Source organism: Canis lupus, chromosome 21, assembly GCF_011100685.1.
Source record: "Canis lupus familiaris isolate Mischka breed German Shepherd chromosome 21, alternate assembly UU_Cfam_GSD_1.0, whole genome shotgun sequence".
NCBI lineage: Eukaryota > Metazoa > Chordata > Mammalia > Carnivora > Canidae > Canis > Canis lupus.
In genome coordinates, this window is record NC_049242.1 from 28,918,375 (window position 1) to 28,943,448 (window position 25,074).

The 25,074-nt window shown below is 44.0% G+C and overlaps 3 protein-coding genes across 4 annotated transcripts; 2 read left to right on the forward strand and 1 right to left on the reverse strand.

Moving 5' to 3' along the window:
* Positions 1–1,426: 1,426 nt before the first annotated feature.
* Positions 1,427–4,203, forward strand: UBQLN3 (ubiquilin 3). The gene is made up of 2 exons (XM_038568851.1): positions 1,427–1,581; positions 1,909–4,203. The coding sequence occupies exon 2, from the start codon at positions 1,946–1,948 to the stop codon at positions 3,911–3,913; it is 1,968 nt and encodes a 655-aa protein (XP_038424779.1). The 5' UTR covers positions 1,427–1,581; positions 1,909–1,945; the 3' UTR covers positions 3,914–4,203.
* An 8,137-nt stretch (positions 4,204–12,340) lies between these two features.
* Positions 12,341–14,279, forward strand: LOC102152113 (ubiquilin-2-like). Of its 2 annotated transcripts, XM_038568173.1 has the most exons (2): positions 12,341–13,803; positions 13,966–14,204. In XM_038568173.1, the coding sequence occupies exons 1-2, from the start codon at positions 12,546–12,548 to the stop codon at positions 14,187–14,189; spliced, it is 1,482 nt and encodes a 493-aa protein (XP_038424101.1). In that variant the 5' UTR covers positions 12,341–12,545; the 3' UTR covers positions 14,190–14,204. The 2 variants fall into 2 exon arrangements, with proteins under 2 accessions (XP_038424101.1, XP_038424100.1); XM_038568172.1 differs by having other exon boundaries at positions 12,341–14,279.
* A 3,584-nt stretch (positions 14,280–17,863) lies between these two features.
* On the reverse strand, positions 17,864–19,682 carry LOC485275 (olfactory receptor 52D1). Its single transcript, XM_038568854.1, has one exon. It carries the CDS (start codon positions 19,680–19,682, stop codon positions 18,726–18,728), a length of 957 nt encoding a protein of 318 aa, XP_038424782.1. The 3' UTR covers positions 17,864–18,725.
* Positions 19,683–25,074: the final 5,392 nt, after the last annotated feature.

The following is a 25,074-nucleotide window of genomic DNA, read 5'->3' on the forward strand; positions in this document are numbered from 1 at the left end:
CATGAGTAAATTTCTTTGGACCTAAATCAAGCTCTCCACTAGGGCACAGATCTCAGTCTCTCCAATTCATCTACACAACAGTTTACTTTTGCAATTATTTTCTCTTCTTTCTGCATCATTTGTCCTTCCTCTATGTTGTTCCCATCAGAATAAAAGCATGATATAATATTGTCCGTCTAAGAAAAACATCTCTATCCCCATGTTTCTACACAGACATCGTACCCTTTCTCTTATGTATAATACTCTTATTTAATCCACTTCATTTCCAACTCACTTGCTTTTTAAAAAGATTTATTTATTCATCACACACACACACACACAGAGGCAGAGACACAGGCCAAAGGAGAAGCAGGCTCCCCACAAGGAGCCTGATGCAGGACTTGATCTCAGATCCAGGATCACGCCCTGAGCCGAAGGCAGAGGCCCAACTGCTGAGCCACCCAGGCAACCCCTCACTTGCTTTTAAATCTACTTCAGCCAGATCTCTGCCCCCTCCACTCTTCCAAACTCAGGCTCATCATTGTCCTCCATTCTCTTGCCAAATCTAATAGTTTTCAGCCTCTATCTTCCTAACCCACCAGCATCATCCAATACCATAGGTTACTCTCTTCTTTCTGAGACTCTTCATTTGCTTTTTTCCCCTTTCTCTCTTTTCTGACTATATATTTTATTTCTTCTCAATTTCCTTTGTGGAACACATCTTATATTCCAGACTTGTAAATATGTAGTTGCTCATGCCTTCGTCTTTTTACCTCTATCATGTTACTGCTACTCACGAATCTTATGATTTTAAATACCCTGCCACGGCTGATGAACTGTAGACTCACAATAGTGAACTCCCTCCCTTCATGTCCATTTGGGTATAAAATAAACTTCTCAAATGTACATAGCTTTGAATTCTGGGTTTTCTGTTTAACAACTTTATTCCTCGGTCTTTTTTTTTTTTTTTTTTGTCAAATCTCAGTAAATAGCCAATCCATTCTTTGCATTCTTTTGGGGAATAACAACAATCTTTTTAAAAAGTAAAATAAAAACTTTATGTCATTTTTGGCTCCTCTTTCATGCTCTAGATCTTGCCTATCAGTAAGTTAATGCTCTGAAAATATATTAAAAATTTATAGCTAATGTTGAATCAAAGAGAAGGCAGAAACCTAGAATGCCAGGAAGAGGAGCAATTCAAGGTGCAGCTGAATTTGGGTCTTTACAGGGACAAGGGAGGATGAGCCTTTCCTAATTGGGCAATCTGAGGTGAGTCTCCACATACCACATACAGATGTGTGGAAGTAGGACTCTTGGCCTGAAACGGAAGGGTCAGCCCGGACCGCTCACTGTGAAGAAGGCATCAAGATAAAGGTAATAAAAGAGGTAAAGGTGGGGGGGGGAAGGGTAGTTCCTGAGGATACAGAGCACCTTGGAGGAATCTCAAGAATCCATTGTGTGAGGCTGTGATGTCAGTGCTGAGGTCACAGAGGTCACCTGATGGAGTGGGTTCCGGCCCAGAAGGCTTCAGGGGTGGCTGTTAGCAAGATGAGGGCGGTTTGGAGCCCGGTATAAGAGGGAGGACGGGGCCACAGCTGATTGGTATGTATGCCCTGACCCAAACCCTTCTTCTTACCTTTGCCCTTCACTCATCAACTGTAGACCTCTTTCTCAGGGCATCCAGTGTCCCTCTTTTGACCCTGACACCTCTCAGATCCATAATCCTCCACAAGCATCCAATCCTAGGACCTCAGTTTACTTCCGTGGGGATAAGACTGTATTCTACCTAACTTACAAATAAGTGTTATGAGGGAAAATGCAGACTCCCTGTGCCCTTACCCTGAGACTCCAGGCCCTCTTCCCGCTCACCTTTCCTTCTTTCGCCACTGCCCAAAAGGATGATTCAGTACCCCCATCCCAATCCCCCAGCTGTGTCCCCACAGACCTGGGCCTCCTGCTGCCCACCATGGCCAAAAGCGGAGAGGCCCTGCCACAGGGCAACCCAGCGCCGATCCAGGACCCCCGCCTCATCAAGGTGACAGTGAAGACGCCCAAGGACAAGGAGGATTTCTCAGTTACAGACACTTGCACCATCCAGCAGCTGAAGGAAGAGATATCCCAGCGCTTTAAGGCCCACCCTGATCAGCTGATCCTAATCTTTGCTGGCAAAATCCTCAAGGACCCTGACTCACTGGCACAGTGTGGAGTCCGAGATGGCCTCACTGTCCACCTGGTCATCAAGATGCAACGCCGCACCATGGGCACTGAGTGTCCAGCTGCTTCAGTCCCTGCCCCAGCCTCCAGCCCTGGATCGTTCCCTCAATCGAGCTCCATTTACCCAGCTGATATGCCACCCACCTTTAGCTTAGGTGTTCTCACAGGCCTCAATGGGCTAGGCCTGACCTCCAGTAGCTTCCCTGACCAGCCAAGCTCACTGATGTGGCAGCATGTGTCTATGCCTGAGTTTGTGGCTCAGATCATCGATGACCCTTTCATCCAGGGTCTGCTGTCCAACACAGGCCTGATGCGCCAGCTAGTTCTCGACAACCCCCATATGCAGCAGCTGATCCAGCACAACCCCGAGATTGGGCATATTCTCAACAACCCTGAAATCATGCGGCAGACACTGGAGTTCCTGCGCAACCCGGCCATGATGCAAGAGATGATGCGTAGCCAGGACCGGGCGCTCAGTAACCTGGAGAGCATCCCTGGTGGCTACAATGTGCTTCGTACCATGTACACAGATATTATGGATCCAATGCTGAATGCAGTACAGGAGCAGTTTGGTGGCAATCCCTTTGCTACTGCCACTACTGTTAATGCCACCAGCAGCAGCAACCAACCTTCGAGGACAGAGAATTGTGACCCTCTCCCCAACCCCTGGGCTTCCACATATGGAAGCTCAGGGGGCAGGCGAGGCAGGCATCCTGGAGACCAGGATGCACCCGAAACTAGAAACAGGGTTCCCAACATTCTGGGTAATATAGGGCTCTATGACTATCTTCAGCAATTACATGAGACCCCCCAGTCCCTGGGAACCTATCTGCAAGGGATTGCATCCACCCTCAATCCCAGCCAAGAACCACCACCACCAGGAAATCGTATCCCCCCAACTTCCTCCTCCTCCCAAGAACGTGAGTCAGGCCAGCCTCTCCCCAAAGAGTCAGCAACCATCAAGGGAAAGTCTTCTTGCCCATCATTCCTAAGATACCCCCCAGAGAGCAATACTGGCCAAGATGGAAGCCAAAGTGGTGCAGGGAATGGCTCCACTAGCCACAGCACCAACATGCCTGATCTTGTCTTAGGGCTTGGGCATTCTGCTAACAGGGCACCATTTGTTCCTTCACCACTTTCCTCTGTGGCGGCTCCCCTCGGCAGCCCCGAGCATGCCTGGCTGCCACCACCAGCTTTTCCAAGATCTCTGAGGCCTACCAGCATGAGCCAGGTCCCACAGTTGCAGGATGAGATGCGCCGGCAGCTGCCACTGCTGCTGCACCTTCAGGCAGCCATGGCTAACCCTCGTGCCATGCATGCCCTGCTACAGATTGAGCAGGGTCTGCAGGTCCTGGCTACTGAAGCCCCGCGCCTCCTCCTCTGGTTCATGCCTTGCCTAGCAGGGCTGGGAAATATGGCAGGCAGTACAGAGCCTAGGGAGGGTGCCCTTATGCCTGAGGATCCCCCTCTCGCCCCAGCTCCTGAGGTTCCCCCAGCACAGGGCTCTGTGGAGCTAGGTCTCCATTCTACCCCCTTCCTCCAGATGTTGCAAGCTCTTGTTGGTGCCAATCCGCAGCAGCTGCAGCCCGAGATTCACTTCCGGGTGCAGCTAGAGCAACTGCGGGCAATGGGCTTTCTGAATCCCGAAGCCAACCTCCAGGCCCTCATAGCCACTGGGGGTGATGTGGATGCTGCTGTGGAGAAGCTGAGGCAGGCATAGGAGCCCTAGGTGGTCAGACCATATCTTTTCCTCTGTGCCTTTCCCCTGTACCCCACTACCCTAACTCCCCCGTTCTTGAATGCAGCTGCACTATGAACCAAATCCACTATGATGCCCTTTACTGTGGAGACAATGTTGTTCCAGAGTCATTGAGGAAGAATGAGAGCCAGAAACAGGGTGGGGGTGCTGGGAGTGACCCAACCACCCCTGCCACTGTACCATCTTGGGACCCCAGTCTGAGCTCTGCTTATGCCTATCTTGAGATGCAATTACATCCAATCTCCAGTGTCTGCTGCTGCCTGAGTCTGTTTTTTTGTGGGCTGGTGGGGAAGGGGACATATGGGAGAAAAGCTGGCAATAAGAGCTGTGTTTGCATGCATGGGAGGACTTGGAGGATAAGCTCAGAGGTTTGAGGTTCAAAGATTCATGGAGAACAAAGGAGGAGGAACGGAGGCCTTCAGCTCCCCTGGGGTCCTTCCAGAGGACTCCCAGATCTTGTGTCCTGGAGGAGCTGCCTCCATGTACTCTGTTCCTTGGCACGTTCCTACCACCAGCCTGCCTGCAAAGCGGGCACTGTTTCTAATTTCTAGCACCCCTGAAGACCATCCCATAGGTGGCTCTCACTTTCTGGATTTGAGGCTGATTCCTGGGTAGATAGGGAGCCCCAAGAATTCAGGCTGAGTTCTAAGATTCCCTAATCTCACCAAGGTTACAAAGTACTCTTTCTGGCAACTGCCAGCACAGAAATGGAATACTCACCCTGTGCTCAGTATTTTGTCAGCGATTAGAGAGTCAAATGAGTCAGAGACACCTTCAGAAGGTGATGGTCTGGGGGCACAGAGCATTCAAACTGTATTTGAAGACTACTCATTATACAGAATACAAACTGTGATAGGTGCTGTAAAGAGCGGGAGCTATGTGGGTAGCACATGGGCCTGAGCTTGCCTGGGGAGACGGGGAGGGCTTCCTGAGTGCCAGCTCCAAGCTGAAATCTTAAAAAGTGGTAACAATGAAGTAGCCAAAAATGGGACAGGAGAAGGGAAAGCATCCCAACCAAGACAGTGTCGTGGGGCAGATCTATTTTTAACTCTTTGAGGAACCTCCACACAGTTTTCCAGAGTGGCTACACCAGTTCACATTCCCACCAACAGTGCAAGAGGGTTCCCCTTTCTCCACATCCACTGCTGGGGATTTACCCCAAAGATAGATGCAGTGAAACGCCGGGACACCTGCACCCCGATGTTTCTAGCAGCAATGGCCACGATAGCCAAACTGTGGAAGGAGCCTCGGTGTCCATCAAAAGATGAATGGATACAGAAGATGTGGTTTATGTATACAATGGAATATTCCTCGGCCATTAGAAACGACAAATACCCACCATTTGCTTCGACGTGGATGGAACTGGAGGGTATTATGCTGAGTGAAATGAGTCAATCGGAGAAGGACAAACATTATATGGTCTCATTCATTTGGGGAATATAAATAATAGTGAAAGGGAATATAAGGGAAGGGAGAAGAAATGGGTAGGAAATATCAGAAAGGGAGACAGAACATAAAGACTCCTAACTCTGGGAAAGGAACTAGGGGTGGTGGAAGGGGAGGAGGGCGGGGGGTGGGGGTGAATGGGTGACGGGCACTGAGGGGGGCACTTGACGGGATGAGCACTGGGTGTTATTCTGTATGTTGGCAAATTGAACACCAATAAAAAATAAATTTATAAAAAAAAACCCTACAATGAACTGGAATATTCTCTGATCTGTATCTTACATATGTTTATATATGTGTATTTATGGTGTTTTTTTTTTAATTTAATTTACTACTGCCACACTTCAGTTGTTTTAACTTTGAAATAGTGACAAAATGTTCAATGGTTGACTCATTATTCATTTGCAAAATACCATTGTCTAATTTTTTCTATTTTTCTGCATACACTTATGTACATGTCAAATTTCAGAAAAGGCCAAATGACATCTTGATTGGCTTTCTACTACATTTATAAATTAGAGAGAATTGAGAATTTTAGTTTTTTAATTTTTTTAAAGATTTTTATTTTTTTGAGATTAAGTGAGTGAGAGAGAGAGCATGAGTGGGGGAAGAAGCAGAGGGAGAGGAAGGAGCAGGCTCTCCACAGAGCAAGGTGCTTGACGTGGGGCTGGATCCCAGGACCCTGGGATCATGGCCAGAGCCAAAGGCAGATACTTAGCCCACTGAGCCACCCAGGCTCTCCCAAAATTGAGAACTTTACAAATGACAATTTTTCCTTTTAGAATAAGGAATGTTTTCATTCATATTTCCTGTTTCTCTATAAAGAAGCGTAGCTTCTCCCAATTGCTGGTGAATAGAAGAGGTGGGGTTGGGAGTAGATGAAATAGATGAGGGGGATTAACAGGTGTAAACTTCCAGTCATAGAATAGCTAAATCATGGGGATGTCATATACAGCATAGGGAATATAGTTGGTCATGTTGTAATAACGTTTGGTGACATAATGTATAAAATATCAAAGCACTACAATGCACAACTGAAACTAACAGGGTATTGTATGTTGATTATACAACAACAACAACAAAAGGACTGCAGTTTCTTTATATTAGTCCTACACATGTGGGTTTATTTAAATGTTACATTTTTCTGGTTCTTTTGAGATTTTTTTTCCATTATATTTTCAGGATGGATATCGTTGTGATGAAACTGTGCTATGACCAAATACATTATAAATTCTTATTTTAGGGGTGTCCGGGTGGCTCAGTTGATTAAGTGTCTGCCTTTGGCTCAGCTCATGATCCCAGGGCCTTGGGATGGAGCTGAATCAGGTTCCCTGCTGAGCGGGGAGCCTGCCTCTCTCCCTCTGCGGCTCCTCCTGCTTGTGCTCTGTCTCTCATTTTCTGTGTCTCTGTCTCTGTCTCTGTGTCTGTCTCTGTCTCTCTGTCAAATAAAATCTTTAAAATAAAATTCTTTCGATGAACACCGAGGCTCCTCCACAGTTTGGCTATTGTGGACATTGCTGCTAGAAACATTGGGGTGCAGGTGTCCCGGCGTTTCACTGCATCTGTATCTTTGGGGTAAATCAGTGGAATTGCTGGGTCGTAGGGCAGGTCTATTTTTAACTCTTTGAGGAACCTCCACACAGTTTTCCAGAGTGGCTGCACCAGTTCACATTCCCACCAACAGTGCAAGAGGGTTCCCCTTTCTCCACATCCTCTCCAACATTTATTGTTTCCTGTTTTGTTAATTTTCCCCATTCTCCCTGGTGTGAGTTGGTATCTCATGTGGTTTTGATTTGTATTTCCCTGATGTTAAGTGATGCAAAGCATTTTCTCATGTGCGTGTTGGCCATGTCTTTGTCTTCCTCTGAGATTTCTGTTCATGTCTTTTGCCCATTACATGATTGGATTGTTGGTTTCTTTGCTGTTGAGTTTAATAAGTTCTTTATAGATCTTGGAAACTAGCCCTTTATCTGATAGGTCATTTGCAAATATCTTCTCCCATTCTGTAGGTTGTCTTTAGTTTTGTTGACTGTTTCTTTTGCTGTGAAGAAGCTTCTTATCTTGATGAAGTCCCAATAGTTCATTTTTGCTTTTGTTTCTTTTGCCTTCGTGGATGTATCTTGCAAGAAGTTACTATGGCCGAGTTCAAAAAGGGTGTTGCCTGTGTTCTCCTCTAGGATTTTGATGGACTCTTGTCTCACGTTTAGATCTTTCATCCATTTTGAGTTTATCTTTGTGTATGGTGAAAGAGAGTGGTCTAGTTTCATTCTTCTGCATGTGGATGTCCAATTTTCCCAGCACCATTTATTGAAGAGACTGTCTTTTTTCCAGTGGATGGTCTTTCCTGCTTTGTCAAATATTAGTTGACCATGAAGTTGAGGGTTCACTTCTGGATTCTTTCTCTATTCTATTCCATTGATCTATGTGTCTGTTTTTGTGCCAGTATCACACTGTCTGGATGACCACAGCTTTCTGGTACAACCTGGAATCTGGCATTGTGATGCCCCCAGCTATGGTTTTCTTTTTTTAAAATTCCCCTGGCTATTCAGGGTCTTTTCTGATTCCACACAAATCTTAGGATGATTTGTTCCAACCCTCTGAAGAAAGTCCATGGCATTTTGATAGGGATTGCATTAAATGTGTAAATTGCCCTGGGTAGCATTGACATTTTCACAATATTAATTCTGCCAATTCATGAGCATGGAATATTTTTCCATCTCTTTGTGTCTTCCTCAATTTCTTTCAGAAGTATTCTGTAGTTTTTAGAGTATAGATCCTTTACCTCTTATTTAGGTGAGCAAAACATCACAAATTGCTATGTTGGTAAATCACTGTCTGTATCTGCATGTAATTCAATCTCCCTTTCTCCTTCCTTACCAGCCTCCCTCCTACCGTTACTTTCTTTCTTCCTTCCTTTTTTTTTTTTAAGATTTTATTTATTTATTCACGAAAGACAGAGAGAGAGAGAGGCAGAGATACAGGCAGAGGGAGAAGCAGGCTCCATGCAAGGAGCCCGACATGGGTCTGGATCCCAGGTCTCCAGGATCAGGCCCTGAGCGGAAGGCAGCGCTAAACCGCTGAGCCACCCGGGCTGCCCCCTTTCTTCCTTCCTATATGTATTTTATTTAGTATTTGCTGGCAATGGGGTTACAGAGGCAAATAAGATAAAGTCCCGGTTCTCGGGATCCCTGGGTGGCTCAGCGGTTTGGCGCCTGCCTTTGGCCCAGGGGGCGATCCTGGAGACCCGGGATCGAGTCCCACGTCGGGCTCCCGGTGCATGGAGCCTGCTTCTCCCTCTGCCTGTGTCTCTGCCTCTCTCTCTCTCTGTGTGTGACTACCATAAATAAATAAAAATTTAAAAAAAAAACATTAAAAAAAAAAAAGTCCCGGTTCTCATGGAGCTTAATTCTAGTGAAGGGAGATGGAAATATAAATGAATAGAAAAGAGGAAATGATGACATAATGCATTTTATACAAATAATTAAAATCTACTGATAAGATTTGGAATGGTTGGGAAAGGCTTGGTGAAGAGATGATTTGAAAGGTAAGAAGGACAAGCCTTGTAAAAATTAAGTGGATAAGCATTAAAGCTTTAGGGATTAGCAATTACAGTGGCTCTAAGTATGGGAAGGCACTTGGCTTGTTTCAGATATAAAAGGGAGGCAAATGTGGCCAAGTTTTATAGAAAAGGAGGAAATCATCATCAGGTAGTTGAGATGAGCAGGAGTCCATGCAGGAGAGGCTTTGTGGCTAGACAAGGAGTTTGGATTTTATTGCCAAAGTAATATGGAGGTAGTCTTTGCTACTTCCATTAGAGGATCTTTTTAGGTTTAATTCAACAAATTTATAAGATTATCATAAACCAGACTTGGCTCAAACCTACTCAGTGGGTTACAGGAAGCTCACTAGTAGGACAGAATGAGGCATTTCTCTTTTAATGGGACTACTTAGAGCACTTCATGTTCAGTTAGCCTGGCCACCAGGAGCCATCTTCTCCCAGGTGATAGTTTTGGTTAAAAAGAATTAAACTCTCATTAGATATTTCTGAAACAAATTACTGACAAGGAACACTAAAACTGCATAAAATACTGAGCTTTTATGGCCACCTAGGTGGCTCAGTAAGTCAAGAGTCTGCCTTCAGTCATAATTTTAGGGTCCGGAGATTGAGTCCCATGTCTGGCTCAATACTCCATGGAGAGTCTCCTTCTCCCTCTCATTCTATCTCTGCTGCTCTGCCTTTTGTACACACACACTCTCTCTCTCTGTCAAATAAATAAATATTAAAAAATACTGAGATTTTTATATAGTTTGATCTAATAAAACTCTTAGCAGAATAGGATAACCTTAGCCAATCTCTGTGAAGAATATGGGAATGAAATATGTTTTCTGGAAATTACATCTTAATATAATAAACCTTAAATCAGGTGCATAAAGTCAGCATTTCAGTCCAGGATTAGAGTCCTGGGTCTAACAGAAGATACCACACTTTCCTCACCAGTCAGTCTGCTTGGAGCTGTCTTCACCATCTGCAGCTGAACATATCTCTGGGCATTTGGTCAGCCCTGACAGGTAGATCTGTTCTCCCTGTCTCGAATCTAGTTAACGGATGTGACCACAGGATATGCTGAAGATCGATAGTGACTGTAGTATTGACTTCATACTCAGTATTTGACAAGTATCTGCTCTGTGTCAGATACTTTGGATTGTACTTTATGTGAATTATCTCCTCAAATCTTCAAAACAAATCTGTGAAAAAATACCATTTTATAGATTATGAAAGCCAGGCTTTAAAAGAGTGAATGACTTGTTGAAGATTATTAAGTGGTAGGAGTGGGATTTAAACCAGGGTTATTTTCCTCTAGAGAGTTCTATGTTCAATTTAAGTTTTAAATTGATTAAATAAAAAGTTGATACTTTAATTTTCTAATTATAAAAGAAATATAGTTACAATATAAGATATCCCAATAATGTCAGCTTCTCAGGAAGGATGAAGGGCGATTCCTGTGTTGAAGAACTCAGTGGACAGTGTGGGCAAGGCTCCCTCACTGAGACAGAGTGTGTAAATGGACTGTCAGGGCCATCAGTGGGTGCTTGGGAAGGAGACATTCTGGGTCCTGATAATAGGGCCTGAAAGAGAGGAGAGAAGGGATGCTTCACCCCACAGGCCATGCATAGAAAAGAGGAAATCCCTGGGAGCATGAAATATGAGAAAGCAATTCTAGACAATGTCATCCAGAATGTTCAACACCTGTTACATATTATTAGCTAATGAAAATCCAGGAATGTTAGTTTGAAGATCCAGTTATGCTAGGTGAAATCCAAAAAAATTCTGCAAAGGAATTGATTTTGCTAATAATATTTGTGTGGTAGGAGTTGTTCTGAGGTCTGGGCATTCCCAAGAAAAGTACTTGCTTGATGCCAGACTGCTCAGTCTGCTTGCTGCCAGCCAGCCACAAGGCTTGCTTTATGAGGTTGCCTCAGACTGAGAAGGTCTTTTAAACTCAGGAATTACAACTTGTTAGAGTCTTGATATTGGTGGGATACAGGAGATACTCATTCAAACTAGTTCTAGTTTAAGAACATCTATCGATATCCCATAAACATCGTAGTTGTAGACGGTTCTAGATGTTCATGTTTACCAAATCCAGCAGAACCTTTTGAAGGTGGTATTATAGGCAGCCAAGTGCTCATGTTTTAGTCCTTGGAAATTCCAGAATCGGAAAAAGGGTCAATTATATAATAGCAAGGCCTAGCAGCCTATTGTATCCATCTTCACAGTAAAAAACACAATTGTTGCAGATTTGACAGACTTTACCTGGGGTCCCACCTGCTTGGAGTAATCAAAACAATCAAAACGATCCCTGGGTGGCTCAGCAGTTTAGCGCCTGCCTTTGGCCCAGGGCGCGGTCCGGGAGACCCAGGATCAAATCCCACATCGGGCTCCCTGCATGGAGCCTGCTTCTCCCTCTGCCTGTGTCTCTGCTTCTCTCTCTCTGTCTCTCTCTCTCTCTCTCTCTTTCTCTTAAATAAACAAATAAAATCTTAAAAAAAATAGCTCAGAGGATCATCATTTTCTCCTTTTGCAGCTGAAATATGTCAGCTCCCAAGTAACAATTTTCCTCTTCAAATTGTATTAAATCTAATCATTGTTGGGACGCCTGGGTGGCTTAGTCAGTTAAGTATCTGCCTTAGGTTCAGGTCATGAGTCCTAGGATCCAGTCCCACATCAGGCTCCCTGCTCAGTGGGCTCTCTCTCTGCAGCGCTCCCTCTGCAGCTCCCCCTGCTTGTGTTCGTGCTCTCTCTCTGCCTCTCTCTGTCAAATAAATAAGATCTTTTAAAAATTAATCATTGTTAAGTCATAAAGACCTAGAGTAAACTTATTACTTTCTTATCATTTCTTTTGTCTCAGCTCTAACCCTGGAGGGTTGAGATGATGGTTTATGTCTGAGTACAACTGAGTTCACAAGTTCTTGGGGAACATGATGCTATTTTTCTTAGAACCATGTCAATAAGTTAGTCAGCCTGGTGGGCCTCAGAGATGCAAGCTGCCCTCAAGCCCTGCTGAGGGTGAATGGACTAATTATATGTATCTTCATTCTGTTCATGTAGAAACAAGGGAACTTGTGGCCTTGACTGGGCCATGATCCATATACAGTAATTAAGTGAAAAATAGGTGACTAGAATCAGCACTTCCTAAGCCAGTTCTTACCTTTTCTTAGCTATATTTGCTTGCCAATCTCAGGTGGTATGATTTTCAACAGTGAAATAGCCTGATGCAAAACAGGCTTTCTAGACAGAAACATTTAATTTTTTTTTTCTATTGCTATTTAAGTCAAATTGTAAAGAGAGCCAACCTCAGACAGGTAGAAGAGACCTCTGCCCTTCCCCCATTCAAGTCTCCTTCTCAACTGTGACCTCATCACTGACATCACTGACATAACCCCTAAGGCTGGCCCTGGTGAAGGATAGCTGACACCCCTATGGGAGCCAGGTGACCTCAAGGCTACATTAGGAAGAGGTGTCCAGAGGCCGTGGGTGAGTGGACATCCCTAAACACCTACTGGTCCCTGCACCCAGGTGTGCTTAGTGCCATACCTGGGCTTCTACAGGTCTTCAGGGGCTCCTGCATCCTGCTCTTGAGATAATATGGCTCGGGCTAGGGAAGAAGCAAGGGACAGCCAGCTGGTGTCTGGTAGGGAGCCGACATCACGCATCATCAGAGTGTCAGTCAAGACCCCACAGGACTGCCAAGAATTTATGCTGGCAGAAAATAGCAGTGTCCACCACTTTAAGAAACAGATCTCCAAACGCCTTCACTATGACACTGACCGATTGGTGCTCATCTTCACTGGAAAGATCCTCCGAGACCAAGACATACTGAGCCAGCGCGGCATCTTTGATGGCACTACGGTCAACTTAGTGGTGAGAACCCGTCTGAAAGGAACTCTGCCTGGTCCTGGAACTCTTCCAGGCCCTACTGACCACTGCACGCATCACTCTGAACCCTCTACCTCGGAGAGCGCTGGGATGCTGGCCAGGCTGGGCCGGCTGGCCCAGAGCTCACCTGAGCTGACTGACTTTCTTGGCCAGCTGGCTCAACTCCTAACGGCTGCACCCGAGTCAGTGGTGCAGTTCTTGGAAAACCCTGTGATTCAAGGCCTGGTCAATGAGAAACCAGCCAAGGCCAGACAAGCTCCTGAATCCTCAAGGCAGAATCCTCAGAAACCTGAGCCAACTCTTAAGGCTCTGGAAACCTTGCAGAACCCAGCCCGGCAACAAGAGCTCCTGCAGGCAAATAAACAGGATCTAGAGGCATTGACGGCAGTGCCAGGTGGTGACAATGCTATGCGTCCAGTCTGCTCTGATATCCAGCAGTTCATGCTCTTCACTCTGGCCCCCCTGGTTGCCTCCAAAGGCCAAAACCCAGCTTCAGAGCTTTGCAAAGAGGAGGCCAATGCTCACAGCAATACTGACACTACCATCACCATCCCCACAGCCTCAGCACCTGCCAGGCCATTGACCCAGAAGGTCAGGGCAGGACAAGCTACCCAGGCCAGGAGCGTGGCCTCAAATCAGACCCATTCAGGATGTGGGCTTAGAATGCCAGATATAAACTCAGGCCACAATCTTCTCTCCCAGGAGAGCCAGCAGCCCATAGGGAAAGCCACTTTAACCAGTCAGCTGAGACCCTCGCCCTCTGCCTTGTGTAAAGCCTTGCATGTCCTACAGCAGAATCCAGCTCTGCTACACCAGTTGGCAAGTGGAAGCCCCCTACAACACCATCTGCCACTACTTCCCATCCTGACCAACCCTCGAGCGCTGCAGGCCTTGATACAGATAGAAAAGGGCCTGCAGATACTGTCCAAGGAGGTGCCTGGGCTGGGACGTTGTTTGTGGGACCCAGGTAGGGAAACTAGAGAACCCTCTGAGACTAGGGATGGAGGGCAGGGTCAGAGAGCAGGCTCTGTGCAGCCCACCTGGGCTGTTCTTCAGCTTCTCTATGCACTAGCCAAAGCCTGTTCTCAGTCCACACAATCCTCACTATCCTCATTCTCCCTCCCTGAAGGCTGCTTCCAGCAAGAACTGGAGCATCTGAAGGCCATGGGTTTTGCTAACCATGATGCCAATCTACAGACCCTCATGGCAGCGGGAGGAGACATTCAGGTTGCCATTGAGAAGCTACTAGGGCTACCAGAGGCCCAGGTGCCACCAACTGATGCCTACAGTGTACCACCTCATGGAGAGGGAGGGAAAGGAAGGGAAAGGGGAAGGGGAGGGGAGGGGAAATAGCGTATTTTGAACTCCTCTTACTCAGATCATGTGCACACTTGAACAGCCCTCCTCACTCACTGCCCAAGCCTGTTCCTCATTAAAAAGATTGCTTGGATCTCACGTGTGATGTCCAATTTGGGGGTATGTGGGCAAAAAGAATGTTGTTTGGGGGAGATATTTATAATGTTATAGGGTCTTGGATCCAGGCTGCACCTATTCTCATACCCTTAATCTCAGTGTTTTCCAAATTTGAACATGAGTTTGGGGTAGTCCTGAGTGTTTTCAGCAACCTAGGTTCCCACCAACATTGCCCTTATCATCACAAGCCACCTCTGCTCCAACTTCAGAATTACTCTGAAGGAATTCTGGCTTTTTCCCCCAGGAAGCCACTCTCTCTTTCACCAAATGTCTCCATCTTCAGGTCCAGTCTCTCCATATTATGGAAAGCCTGTCCAACTTCCCTCTCATCTCAGGCTCTATCTCTCCTACCGGCCTGACAGGATATTGCTTTGTAAAGTGAACTCCGACCACTTCTGAAGCCCCATCCTCTCCTCCTGGGTAGACTTCTTGCCATTACATTGTAAAATGGTTGACTCTACTGTACCACCAGCCATCCAACTTCTCTCTCTTTTCTCCAAAGAGAAAAGAATTTTCTCTGAATTCCTCCAAAGTTGGCTACATCTCCCCATCCTCTGCAGTCACTCCAAGGATGGTATGGAAGTTTCTCAAAATTCTCTCATTACTCATCTTCCCATTTTTTTCTTTTGTACAGATGATCTACTGACCCGTCTTTCTATAAGCTGCTTTATTGAATCTATTTTCTCATCCATTTTTTATAGAGTGATATTTCCTGAGAGTGTGCTACATGGATTCTTTATTCATCTTTCAGAGAGTTTGATCATGTCCATGGCTGTGGGTCTTACTTCTGTGTTCATGGTTCCTTCATCTCTAAGTCTGTTTGTACTTTCCATAGCCTACCAGCCTTTTCTTGGGTGTCACAGAGGAAATTCTGGCTCAGCATCTTTCCTGGGCCCCATTCCTACTCTAAGTTCTGGAGTCCCTGTGTCTTCATGAAAGTCCCCAATACTTTCCTAATCCACCCATTCTCTTCTGTAAACTCTCCTATCATAGAGGTGATTCACAGTGTAGGCACATGAAGTGTGACCCAGAGCACCAGGGGCTGTATGAAACCATGCAACAGGATACCACCTGATGAAAGAGAGGCACAGACCATATTGGAAGTGTTATTTTGGGGGAAATCAAGGAGTGCAGATTCAGAGCCAGATCCAGGGGTCAACTGACCCTAGCTTGAAAAACAAATAAATCTCATGCTTCTGGTGGCTGGGGAGGATAACATCTCTGAGCTATACACCGTGACTCAGTTGTTTTGTGACACTGCATGAACCTAGAAATGAAGGTTATGGCAGTCAGGGACTATGGATAAAATATCTTTGGGACTACATGTCCCAACAATGATCCTGATACACAGTTTACTCTTCATTTCCCCATGGTACCAGGATTTTGGTCTGAATTTCTGAGATCAGTGATGCACATTGGGTCCCAGGGAAGAATGAGAGTCTGGGGGTGAAGTGGGCATGACGGGCAGAGCAGTATCCCAGGCTCCTAGAAGTATGCTTCCTCTATCATGTGGGCTCCAGTAGCCAGACACCTGAGTGAGGTGGGAAATCTTGGCAATAATGTTAATAGTCTTCCTGGGGACTGAACCTTGCTACCTCCAGTCTTCTAGAAGCCTTACTGACTTCTACAAATCACCCTCTCCTTCTAGGAACTATTGCATTTTAGTGTCAGGATGATAAAAAGAGCCAAAACCAGAACTTTAGGGAGTGGAGCTTGCTGCCAGAGATGCAGAATCCTTCATCTGTTATCTATGGTATGTGAAACTTGGATTTGGTCAGTAAAGGGAAGCCATGGGGTGGAACCACCCTGTGCTGTATCCACAGAGTATCAATCCAGAGCATAGGTGGCAGCAAGACTCCTGCACCAAGGTGTTAGCAGCTGTGCGATCCTGCACCCCTCCTCCTCTTCTAGTCTCCAATCTACCCCCTTTGACCTTTCTCCTCAGAGCTCTTCTCAGGCCACACATATATCTAGAAGAGAAGGATAGCCCAAGAGTTATTTTTTAAAGATTTTATTTATTTATTCATGAGAGACACACACACAGAGGCAGAGACATAGGCAGAGGGAGAGCCAGGCTCCATGCACGGAGCCCAATGTGGGACTCTGGGATCATGCCCTGACCCAACGGCAAATACTTAACTGCTGAGCCACCCAGGGGCCTTAGCCCAAGAGTTATGATGGATGATTGATGACTTTGTGCCTGAGATGAGGGAGCACTAGGCTGCAAACCACTGGACTTGTGGCCTAATATCGGGTACATCATTTGCCCACTCATGCACCTGAATTTCCTTACCAGTACATCAAATCCCTTAGCACTGTATGGTCCTGCAAATCTAGTCCACAGCTGGGTGCATTATTTTTTATTTTTTTTAAAGATTTTATTTATTTACTTGAGAGAGACAGAGAGAGAGTGGGTGGGCACGCATGAACAGGAGGAGGGGCAGAGGGAGAAGCAGACTCCCCACAGAGCAGGGAGCCTGACGTGGGGCTCAGTTCAGGAGCCTAGAATCATGACATGGGCAGAAACAAGCCACCCAACCAACTGAGCCACCCAGGTGCCCCTGGGTGCATTTTAAATATTACCGTGGGAGTCCAGAGTCCTAAATCCTGGCCCTGCCCTTGATACCTACTTCCTAGGTTACTGACCCACACTTTATTTCAGGAAAGATGTGAGGTTCATGGCAGGTAATTAGTAGTGTGAATGGTAAGCAGTTGTCCTGTGAGGGGGACCTTTTGATCAAATTCAACCAGCATCTTAGGGGAGTAAGCATAAGGCCCACAAAGAATTTTGCTGCATTTCAGGAGCAGAACAGCAGTTCCCTTACCCATTCTCACCCTCAGCTCTTTTTATATATTTTTCTATGTTCCTGAAATCATTACACTACTGAGTCTCTTTACCATTTATGACCTCAACAGACAAAGGGACTTCACTTTTGTTGCTGTTTGTTTGTGCAGGTTGGGCATCCTCACACATATCTCATACTGGATAATTCATGAGATATGTTCTATATAGTTGCATAACCTTAAGACTATTAGTCTATCTGAGTTACAGGCTCTTAATTTAAAATAGAGATTATAGCTACATTTTGAATCATTGGGAGCAGCAACTGGGGACTTATTTGTGTATTTTAGAGCTGAGGTTACAAGGGGAAAGGAGGATTATTTAAAAATGCATTTGGATTTTGAACAGGCCTCCCTGAATCCTTAATGAGGGGTAATTTTATGGCTAAAAGGAAAGGGATTTCAAAATTGAAGACCAGAGGAGAAAGAGGAGAAAACATAGTTTCAACAAGCACCATTCATATCCCAAGCACTATCTAAATATTTTAGAGATGCCATATTATATAGTTTTCATAACAACCCTGTGAAATGATACCAGGAAAAACAGTTCTAAAAGTTATGAGTTGGATAATAATTTTCAGAGTTTATATAACATTTTCATTTTCATATTTTTGTTTTTTTAAGATTTTATTTATTTATTTGACAAAAAGAGCACAAGTACAAGCAGGGGGAGTGACAGAGGAGAGGGAGAGGGAGAAGCATGCTCCCCTCAGAGCAGCAAGCCTGATGTGGAACCCGATCCCAGGACTCTGGGATCATGACCTGAGCCGAAGGTTGACGTTTAACAAACTGAGCCATCCAGGCACCTGACATTCTCATATTTGTTGATCATTTTGCATGTTAGCTACTACCTTAAGTTCTCTACATTCATTAACTTATTTATTCATTGCCACAGTATTAAGAATTAGATATTTAAAGAGAGAGAAAGAGACAGAGAGACACAGAGAGAGAGAGAGAGATTAATATTATCCATTTGATAATTAGACAAACCAAGACATAGGAAGATTGAGTACCATGATCAAGGCTATAAAACTAACAAGCAGAGGAACCAGCATTCAAACCCAGGTACTCTAACTTTAGACTTTGTGTTCTTCATCACTATCCAAAGAATTGGAAATTAGATTAAATTTACCTATTTTTTTTTAACTTGGACTAGCAGAGAATATTCTCACTATGAAGCCCAGACTCATTTCATATGTGGAATTGACTTGATCTTTAGTAAGTCATAGAAATATTTGCAATGAAAGAAAAAAACATTAAGCGCATTCTACACTGGCACTATCATACCTACTCAGATTTTCTCCAACACCTGCTTACTCCTAATGGCAAAATATTCCCAAGAGTAAAAATATTATCATCTCTCTGGGCTCTTCAGAGTTACTCCAGGAGCCTCAGGAATATGGTATGTTCAGTGTGATTTTTGATACCTCTGATTCATCTGATCTTCACTTTCCTTCAAGTGCTTCCTTGCCTGTAAACACATTTCTGTAATATCAGAGGTCTCCATTCCTGTCAATGCATCATGACAGCGACCATACCCATTCATTTTCCTTATTATCAATCTATGCTCAAGTTTCACATTAAAATTTTCCCCAAGTGAAGGAATCTCAGCAGTCGACTCTGAATCTCCTTGGTCCTAGCTCCATAGATGATTGGATTGAGCACAGGAGGCACCAGCACATAGAGGTTCGCCAGAAAGATGTGCACATTCTTGGGAACTCGGTGCTGGCCAAAACGATGGGTGAGGAAGGAGAAGAAGGCAGGAATGTAGAAGACCAGGATGACCCCGAGGTGGGAGCCACAGGTACTCAGAGCCTTGTGCCTGGCATCTTGAGATGGAAGGCGGAAGACAGCGTGGAGGATAAAGCCATAGGAAATGGCAATGAGGATGGAATCCAGACCCATGGCCAGCAGGGCCACAGTCAGCCCATAGACAATATTGACAGTGATGTTGCCACAGGCCAGGCGAGCGATGCCCATGTGCTCACAGTATGTATGTGCCATGACATGGTGATCACAGTAAGGCAGTCGCCTCAGCAGGAAGATAAATGGGGAGACAATGGCCACGCTGCGGAGGAGGCCAACAAGGCCAATTTTGCCTATTACAGTATGGTTAAGAATGGTTGTGTATCTCAGTGGGTTGCAGATAGCTACATAGCGATCAAAGGCCATGGCCAGAAGAACTGAGGACTCCAGAGCATAGATAGAATGGACACAAAACATCTGGGCCAGGCATCCACCAAAGGAAATTTCTCCAGCATGGAGCCACAAAATGGCTAGCATTTTGGGCACGGTGGTTGAGCTGAGAGCCAGGTCAGTGAATGAGAGAAGACACAGGAAGAGGTACATGGGTGCATGAAGAGCACTGTCTGTCACAATGACCAGGATGAGGGCAGCATTCCCAGCCAGTGCTACCAGATACATGGCACAGAAGGGGATGGCAATCCAGGCATGAGCCCACTCCAGCCCTGGGATTCCTGTCAGGAACATGATGGCTGGAAGACTGTCATCACTGAGGTTGGAGGTTGACATTCTGCTTGGTAAGTAAAAGGTTCTATCCAAGAGGTGATGGAATCATAGTATGACTGCCCTGTAACATCAGGTCCTTGGTTCATTAATATAAAATGACCTTTCTGTGAAACAATTTTTTTTAAACCAAGAAAAACATTTGTCACTAACTTGCTCAAGAATCTTAAAAACTCTCTCAATATAGTCTGCTCCTTTTTTTTTTTTCATTCTGCTCATTCATGTACTCATCAATCATGTTTTGAGTTCTATATTCTGAGCACCAAACTAACCATTGAAGCATCTTTCCAATCTGATCCTTCATAACTTACCAGCTATACATCCTGCCCAACATTTAGTCAACTCACTCGGAGGGGTGTTCCTTGCCTCTTTCCATGCCTAGGGTGTCTTCTGGCTTTATTTTCCCCTTCTCTGTTTTCAAAGCTTCAGTGAATGTTTTCCTTTCTCCCAGAAGCTTCCCCTTTTTTCTGGTCCATAATGGTCTTTTATTTTTTTCATTGTTCTACTACTTTACACAATCCCATTATCTGAGACTATGCCTTTATGCAATTGCAACTTCCACACCAACCATGCCTTTGGCTGGACCTAGACATTTTGATCAATGTTCACTTAAGACTCAATGTTTACTAGTCAATGGAATGTAACATTCACTTTTGGACTTTATAATATAATAATGCAATCACTTTATTTTCTGTGTTTCTAATGCATCTTCATATATATATATACACTACATAACTTCATTTTGTACCTCAACTGGAATGCCTAGAAAGTAGTTAAGTCATCTCAATATGCTCACATAGCACATGAGTGAGTATCCACAGTTATTTGAGTTCTCATCAGGGTACAATAGAAGAAAGAAAAAGATATATCATTCTATTGAGAGACAGCAATCTCTACTCTGGCAAAGCCAGCTAGTGGTGCTGCATGTCCATCAGTGTGATGGCTGGATATTGAGGCTAGATGAGAATGCCAGGTGCTGACCGAGACAGCTCAAGGGAAGAAACAGAGTGTCCTGGGGTTGCTTACTGTAAAGATATTCTGGAAAGAGAATCTGTTTTTGCTCTGGAAGGCTAGCTAGTACTTAAAAACATTTCCCTTTAGTAAACACATTTTCTACTTAAAAGAAACCTGTGTGGGATTCTGAGAAACTCGAAATTAGTCCTGATTCTCTAACAAAATTGATGTGTGACTTTGAACAAATCTTCCATTTCTTTGGCCTGTCTTAATTTGGAAAAATCAATGACTCTATATTCATTCTCTCTTTTCCATCTGTTCCTTATGTGGCATTGGAATAATCCCATAACCTCTTTGGGCCTTTTTTTTTTTTCATCTCCAAATTGGAAATGGCATCACATGGTTTATCACTTTCTAAAGCTTATGGTTGAGAAAAAAATAATATTCATGAAAAAAAGTTCCGATATCCCAAATAATTGCTCCCTTTTTTCAAGCTCTTTATCGCCAACAACTTTCCAGAGAAAATAGAGTGTGATACCTACCATTTGCTTCAACGTGGATGGACCTGGAGGGTATTATGCTGAGTGAAGTAAGTCAATCGGAGAAGGACAAACATTATATGGTCTCATTCATTTGGGGAATATAAATAATAGTGAAAGGGAGTAAAGGGGAAAGGAGGGAAAATGAGTGGGAAAAACCAGAGAGGGTGACAGAACATGAAAGACTCCTAACTCTGGGAAATGAACAAGGGGGGGTGGAAAGGGAGGTGGGCGAGGGGATGGAGTAACTGCGTGATGGGCACTGAGGGGAGCACTTGACGGGATGAACACTGGGTGTTATGCTATATGTTGGCAAATCGAACTACAATAAAAAAAATATACAGGGCAGCCTGGGTGGTTCGGCGGTTTAGCTCCTGCCTTTGGCTCAGGGCGTGATTTTGGAGACCTGGGATCGAGTTCCACATCGGGCTCCCTGAGTGGAGCCTGCTTCTCCCTCGGCCTGTGTCTCTGCCTCTCTCTCTCTCTGTGTGTCTCATGAATAAATAAACAAAATCTTAAAAAAATATATATATACAAAAAAAATTTTAAAAATAGGGTGTGATAGGGTGTGATAGTGGAGCTTGCTTCTCCCTCTGCCTGTGTCTCTGCCTCTCTCTCTCTGTGTCTCATGAATAAATAAACAACATCTTAATATATATATATATATATAAAATTTTTTTTAAATAGGGTGTGATAATCATTTGCACCCCTAATCAGTGGGAAGACAGTGTCCAGAGAAGTGAACTGATGTCATCCAGATAACAAAGCATGTTCATTGCAGAGTTTAAATTAAGGGGCCTGATTCAAGTTTCAAGTTTTACCACACCCAAACATCCATGATATTACCAATATCTAATTCCTATCTCTTTCAAGCAAGGCATTTTGTCTAATATCAATTCATAAGGTTCCTTTATTTGTTATCTGAATTCTAAATGTGAAGAAAATTAGGGAGTCCCTCATATTTACATAGAGACTTTCACTGATGACATCAATTGGTCTTAAGCTTGGTCTTGATGCATGCCTTGACACCTGGGGAGAGAAGCTTGGATGGTGGATGGCAGAGAGCTGATATCACTACCATCTTCCCTTCCCTTCTCTTATCAGCCTATTCTTGACCTTTAAGGGTGATTTCAAGTTGAATTATAAAATAGTAGTACTCTGTGACCTTCTGGGATGTGAGAAGCAGAAAATCTAATGTAAAAGCAGAGTTGGATTTTCCCCCCTCAGGAAACGATGGGATATGGATATTGAGGAAATGCCACTCTGGTCCACAATGGGGGCATGCTTTCCAAATTGTTTCAGGGTCTTGTCATTGAGGTCCCCCTCTCTGACCTAGACTTCAATGATTTAACTCTGTGCTATTTCATTTAACCCAGTTGTTGGGTAGCCTGATAAGAAGAACATACCTGTATGGTAGACATGAACTTGCAAGTGGAGTCCACTGAGGCTGGAGCTCTGTGAGTGGGTATACTGAGTGTGAGGCTGTGTAGGCACACAGGGTGATGGAGAGAAAGCTTGTGCAGGAGATGGGTATCTGATTACTCAGTGTTATTTAAGGAGGTTAAACCTGCGTTTCAGTGCAGGTTCATGTGGGTGTGGTAGGAAGAAGCAGAGGGGTCTGAATGTGTAATCTGGGTTGAAATGTCTGATCTTTTCTTTGTTCTCTGTTTCCTGGGCTCAGCGAATGTCTTTAACTCGGCTCTGTGTCCCAGCCTCCTCTGGTCAATGAGCTTGATAAGCAAGTTTATTTATTGACTCTGCCTATGATGCTCAGGAGTATAAATCAAATTGGCCTCCTCCAGGGATTTGGCCTGTGATGCACATTTGAGAGAATGAGGAGGATTGATAACATGAGGAAGAATTAGGAGAATCTTCCTTGACTTATCCAGAAAAAGTGGAAATGAAACATCTGGTATATTTTATGCTTTATTCTCCCTTCTCACCTCTTAATTTTTTTTCCTTCCTGTCTCCTCATTTTCTTTCCTTATTTTTATTCTATCTGTTTTTTTTGAACTCCATCTCTCTGTGAATCCACCAGAGTTCTGTGGTGATAGGCAGCAAACGATGATGGTGAGCATGTGCATTCATACATCATTATAACCTAGGCTTCACTTACAAAACACAAGTTCAAAGGTAAAACTACCAAGAATTTCATGATGATAACAGAATGCTAGGGAATGCACAAGGCCATTCTGAGAATGAGCACTATGCAAGTGTCCATTCATTTGCCATGAAGCTGGACTGGTATGAAGTGACATCCATACTCTAGGTAGATTCCCTCTGATTTTTAACTTCATCCACCAGGTCCCTGAGCTAGCACTTCAAGGATTAACTGATCATTCTTCAATGACTTTAGAGTACTCTTCTTTCTTCCCTTTTAACATACCTCTCTCCTCTCAAACTAATTCAATCTAGTGGTCTTCAAAAATCTTACTGGCGGGGATCCCTGGGTGGCACAGTGGTTTGATGCCTGCCTTTGGCCCAGGGTGTGATCCTGGAGACCCGGGATCGAGTCCCACATCGGGCTCCCGGTGCATGGAGCCTGCTTTTCCCTCTGCCTGTGTCTCTGCCTCTCTCTCTCTCTGTGACTATCATAAATAAATAAATTAAAAAAAAATCTTACTGGCTATTTCATAAAATAATTTTCAAAACACTATATTCCCCTTTACATTGACTCTGAGAATTGTCATTAGAAGTTTAAAGAGTAGAAAAAAATGTAATTTCCAGTACATTATAAATTTTGATATTTAAAAATAAAAGTCCTATATAACAATTTTTAATATATCCTTTGGAAACTCTGTGCCCTAGAATTTCTAACTCACCACTCCCCTTTTAAAAGTATATGAACGAGTTTTTCTTAACTATTAGAAATTTGAAATTATTGCTTTGTCTCTTTGAAGTTGGTCTATTTTCTCACATGTATATTTTTTGTTTGTATATCTCATTATGATAACTCTTACATGCCAGTAATAATACAAGAAATTATAACAATAACCTTCAAGTGTTACAATGTTTTATTAAAACAATTATAATCATACATTCACAAGAGCAATATGAAAATATTTAAGTTTTATAAATTATAAGTATAGGCCAAATTTGTTTTGGAAATATTATCCTTAGTGAGGTTGATAGAGCTTTTATCTTCTTCCAAACTACCCCATATATTAACAAGTCAATATTTATTCAATGAAGTGTGATTCATACTTAATTATTCTTAATTTTAGCTTTATAAAGGTAAGCTCTGAGAACCTTTGTTTATATAAGTACTTCAGTTGGGGGTGGATGGAGTTTTGTTTCTGCATTGTGGCAGTCAAGCCGTAATTGAGAGTAATTGCCTTAATCAGTAATGGTCCTAAGAGAGGAGGTTCTGGCAAAGGACAGTGGCCTCATAGTCTGGACTCAGATCTCTGAAGAGGGATTCCAGCCAAATGGTAGTGGCATATCTGAAGGACATGATGAGGTTGGTTCAAAATAAGGGGCAATATTAAAATGCCACTTGGAACCTACTGTCTCTATTAGAATCAACTGCTGTTGTCAATGAAAATAACAGATGCTTGGGTGACACAGAACAGAATGCGCATAGGATAAACAAATCCTCTGACCCTGTCCCAGGGTCTAATTGACCTCTACTGCCCTCTACTGGTTGAGTCTTAGGACCAGCCAGCAGGTGAAGGACAAATGTCCCATCCTAGGCATCCCCAAGCAAGAGATCAGAAAGGTTTGAAGCTGAGAGGCAATAGCATAGCAATTAACACAGTATCCTATAATTCATATGTGTGCATGCATGTGATATAACCTGTGTTATATCTGGGGACTGAGGAAATATAAATCATATGTAAAGATCAGGTATAATTCCATTCATTTTTTTATACCTTACAATAATTTTTAAATTAACATTAAGTGTA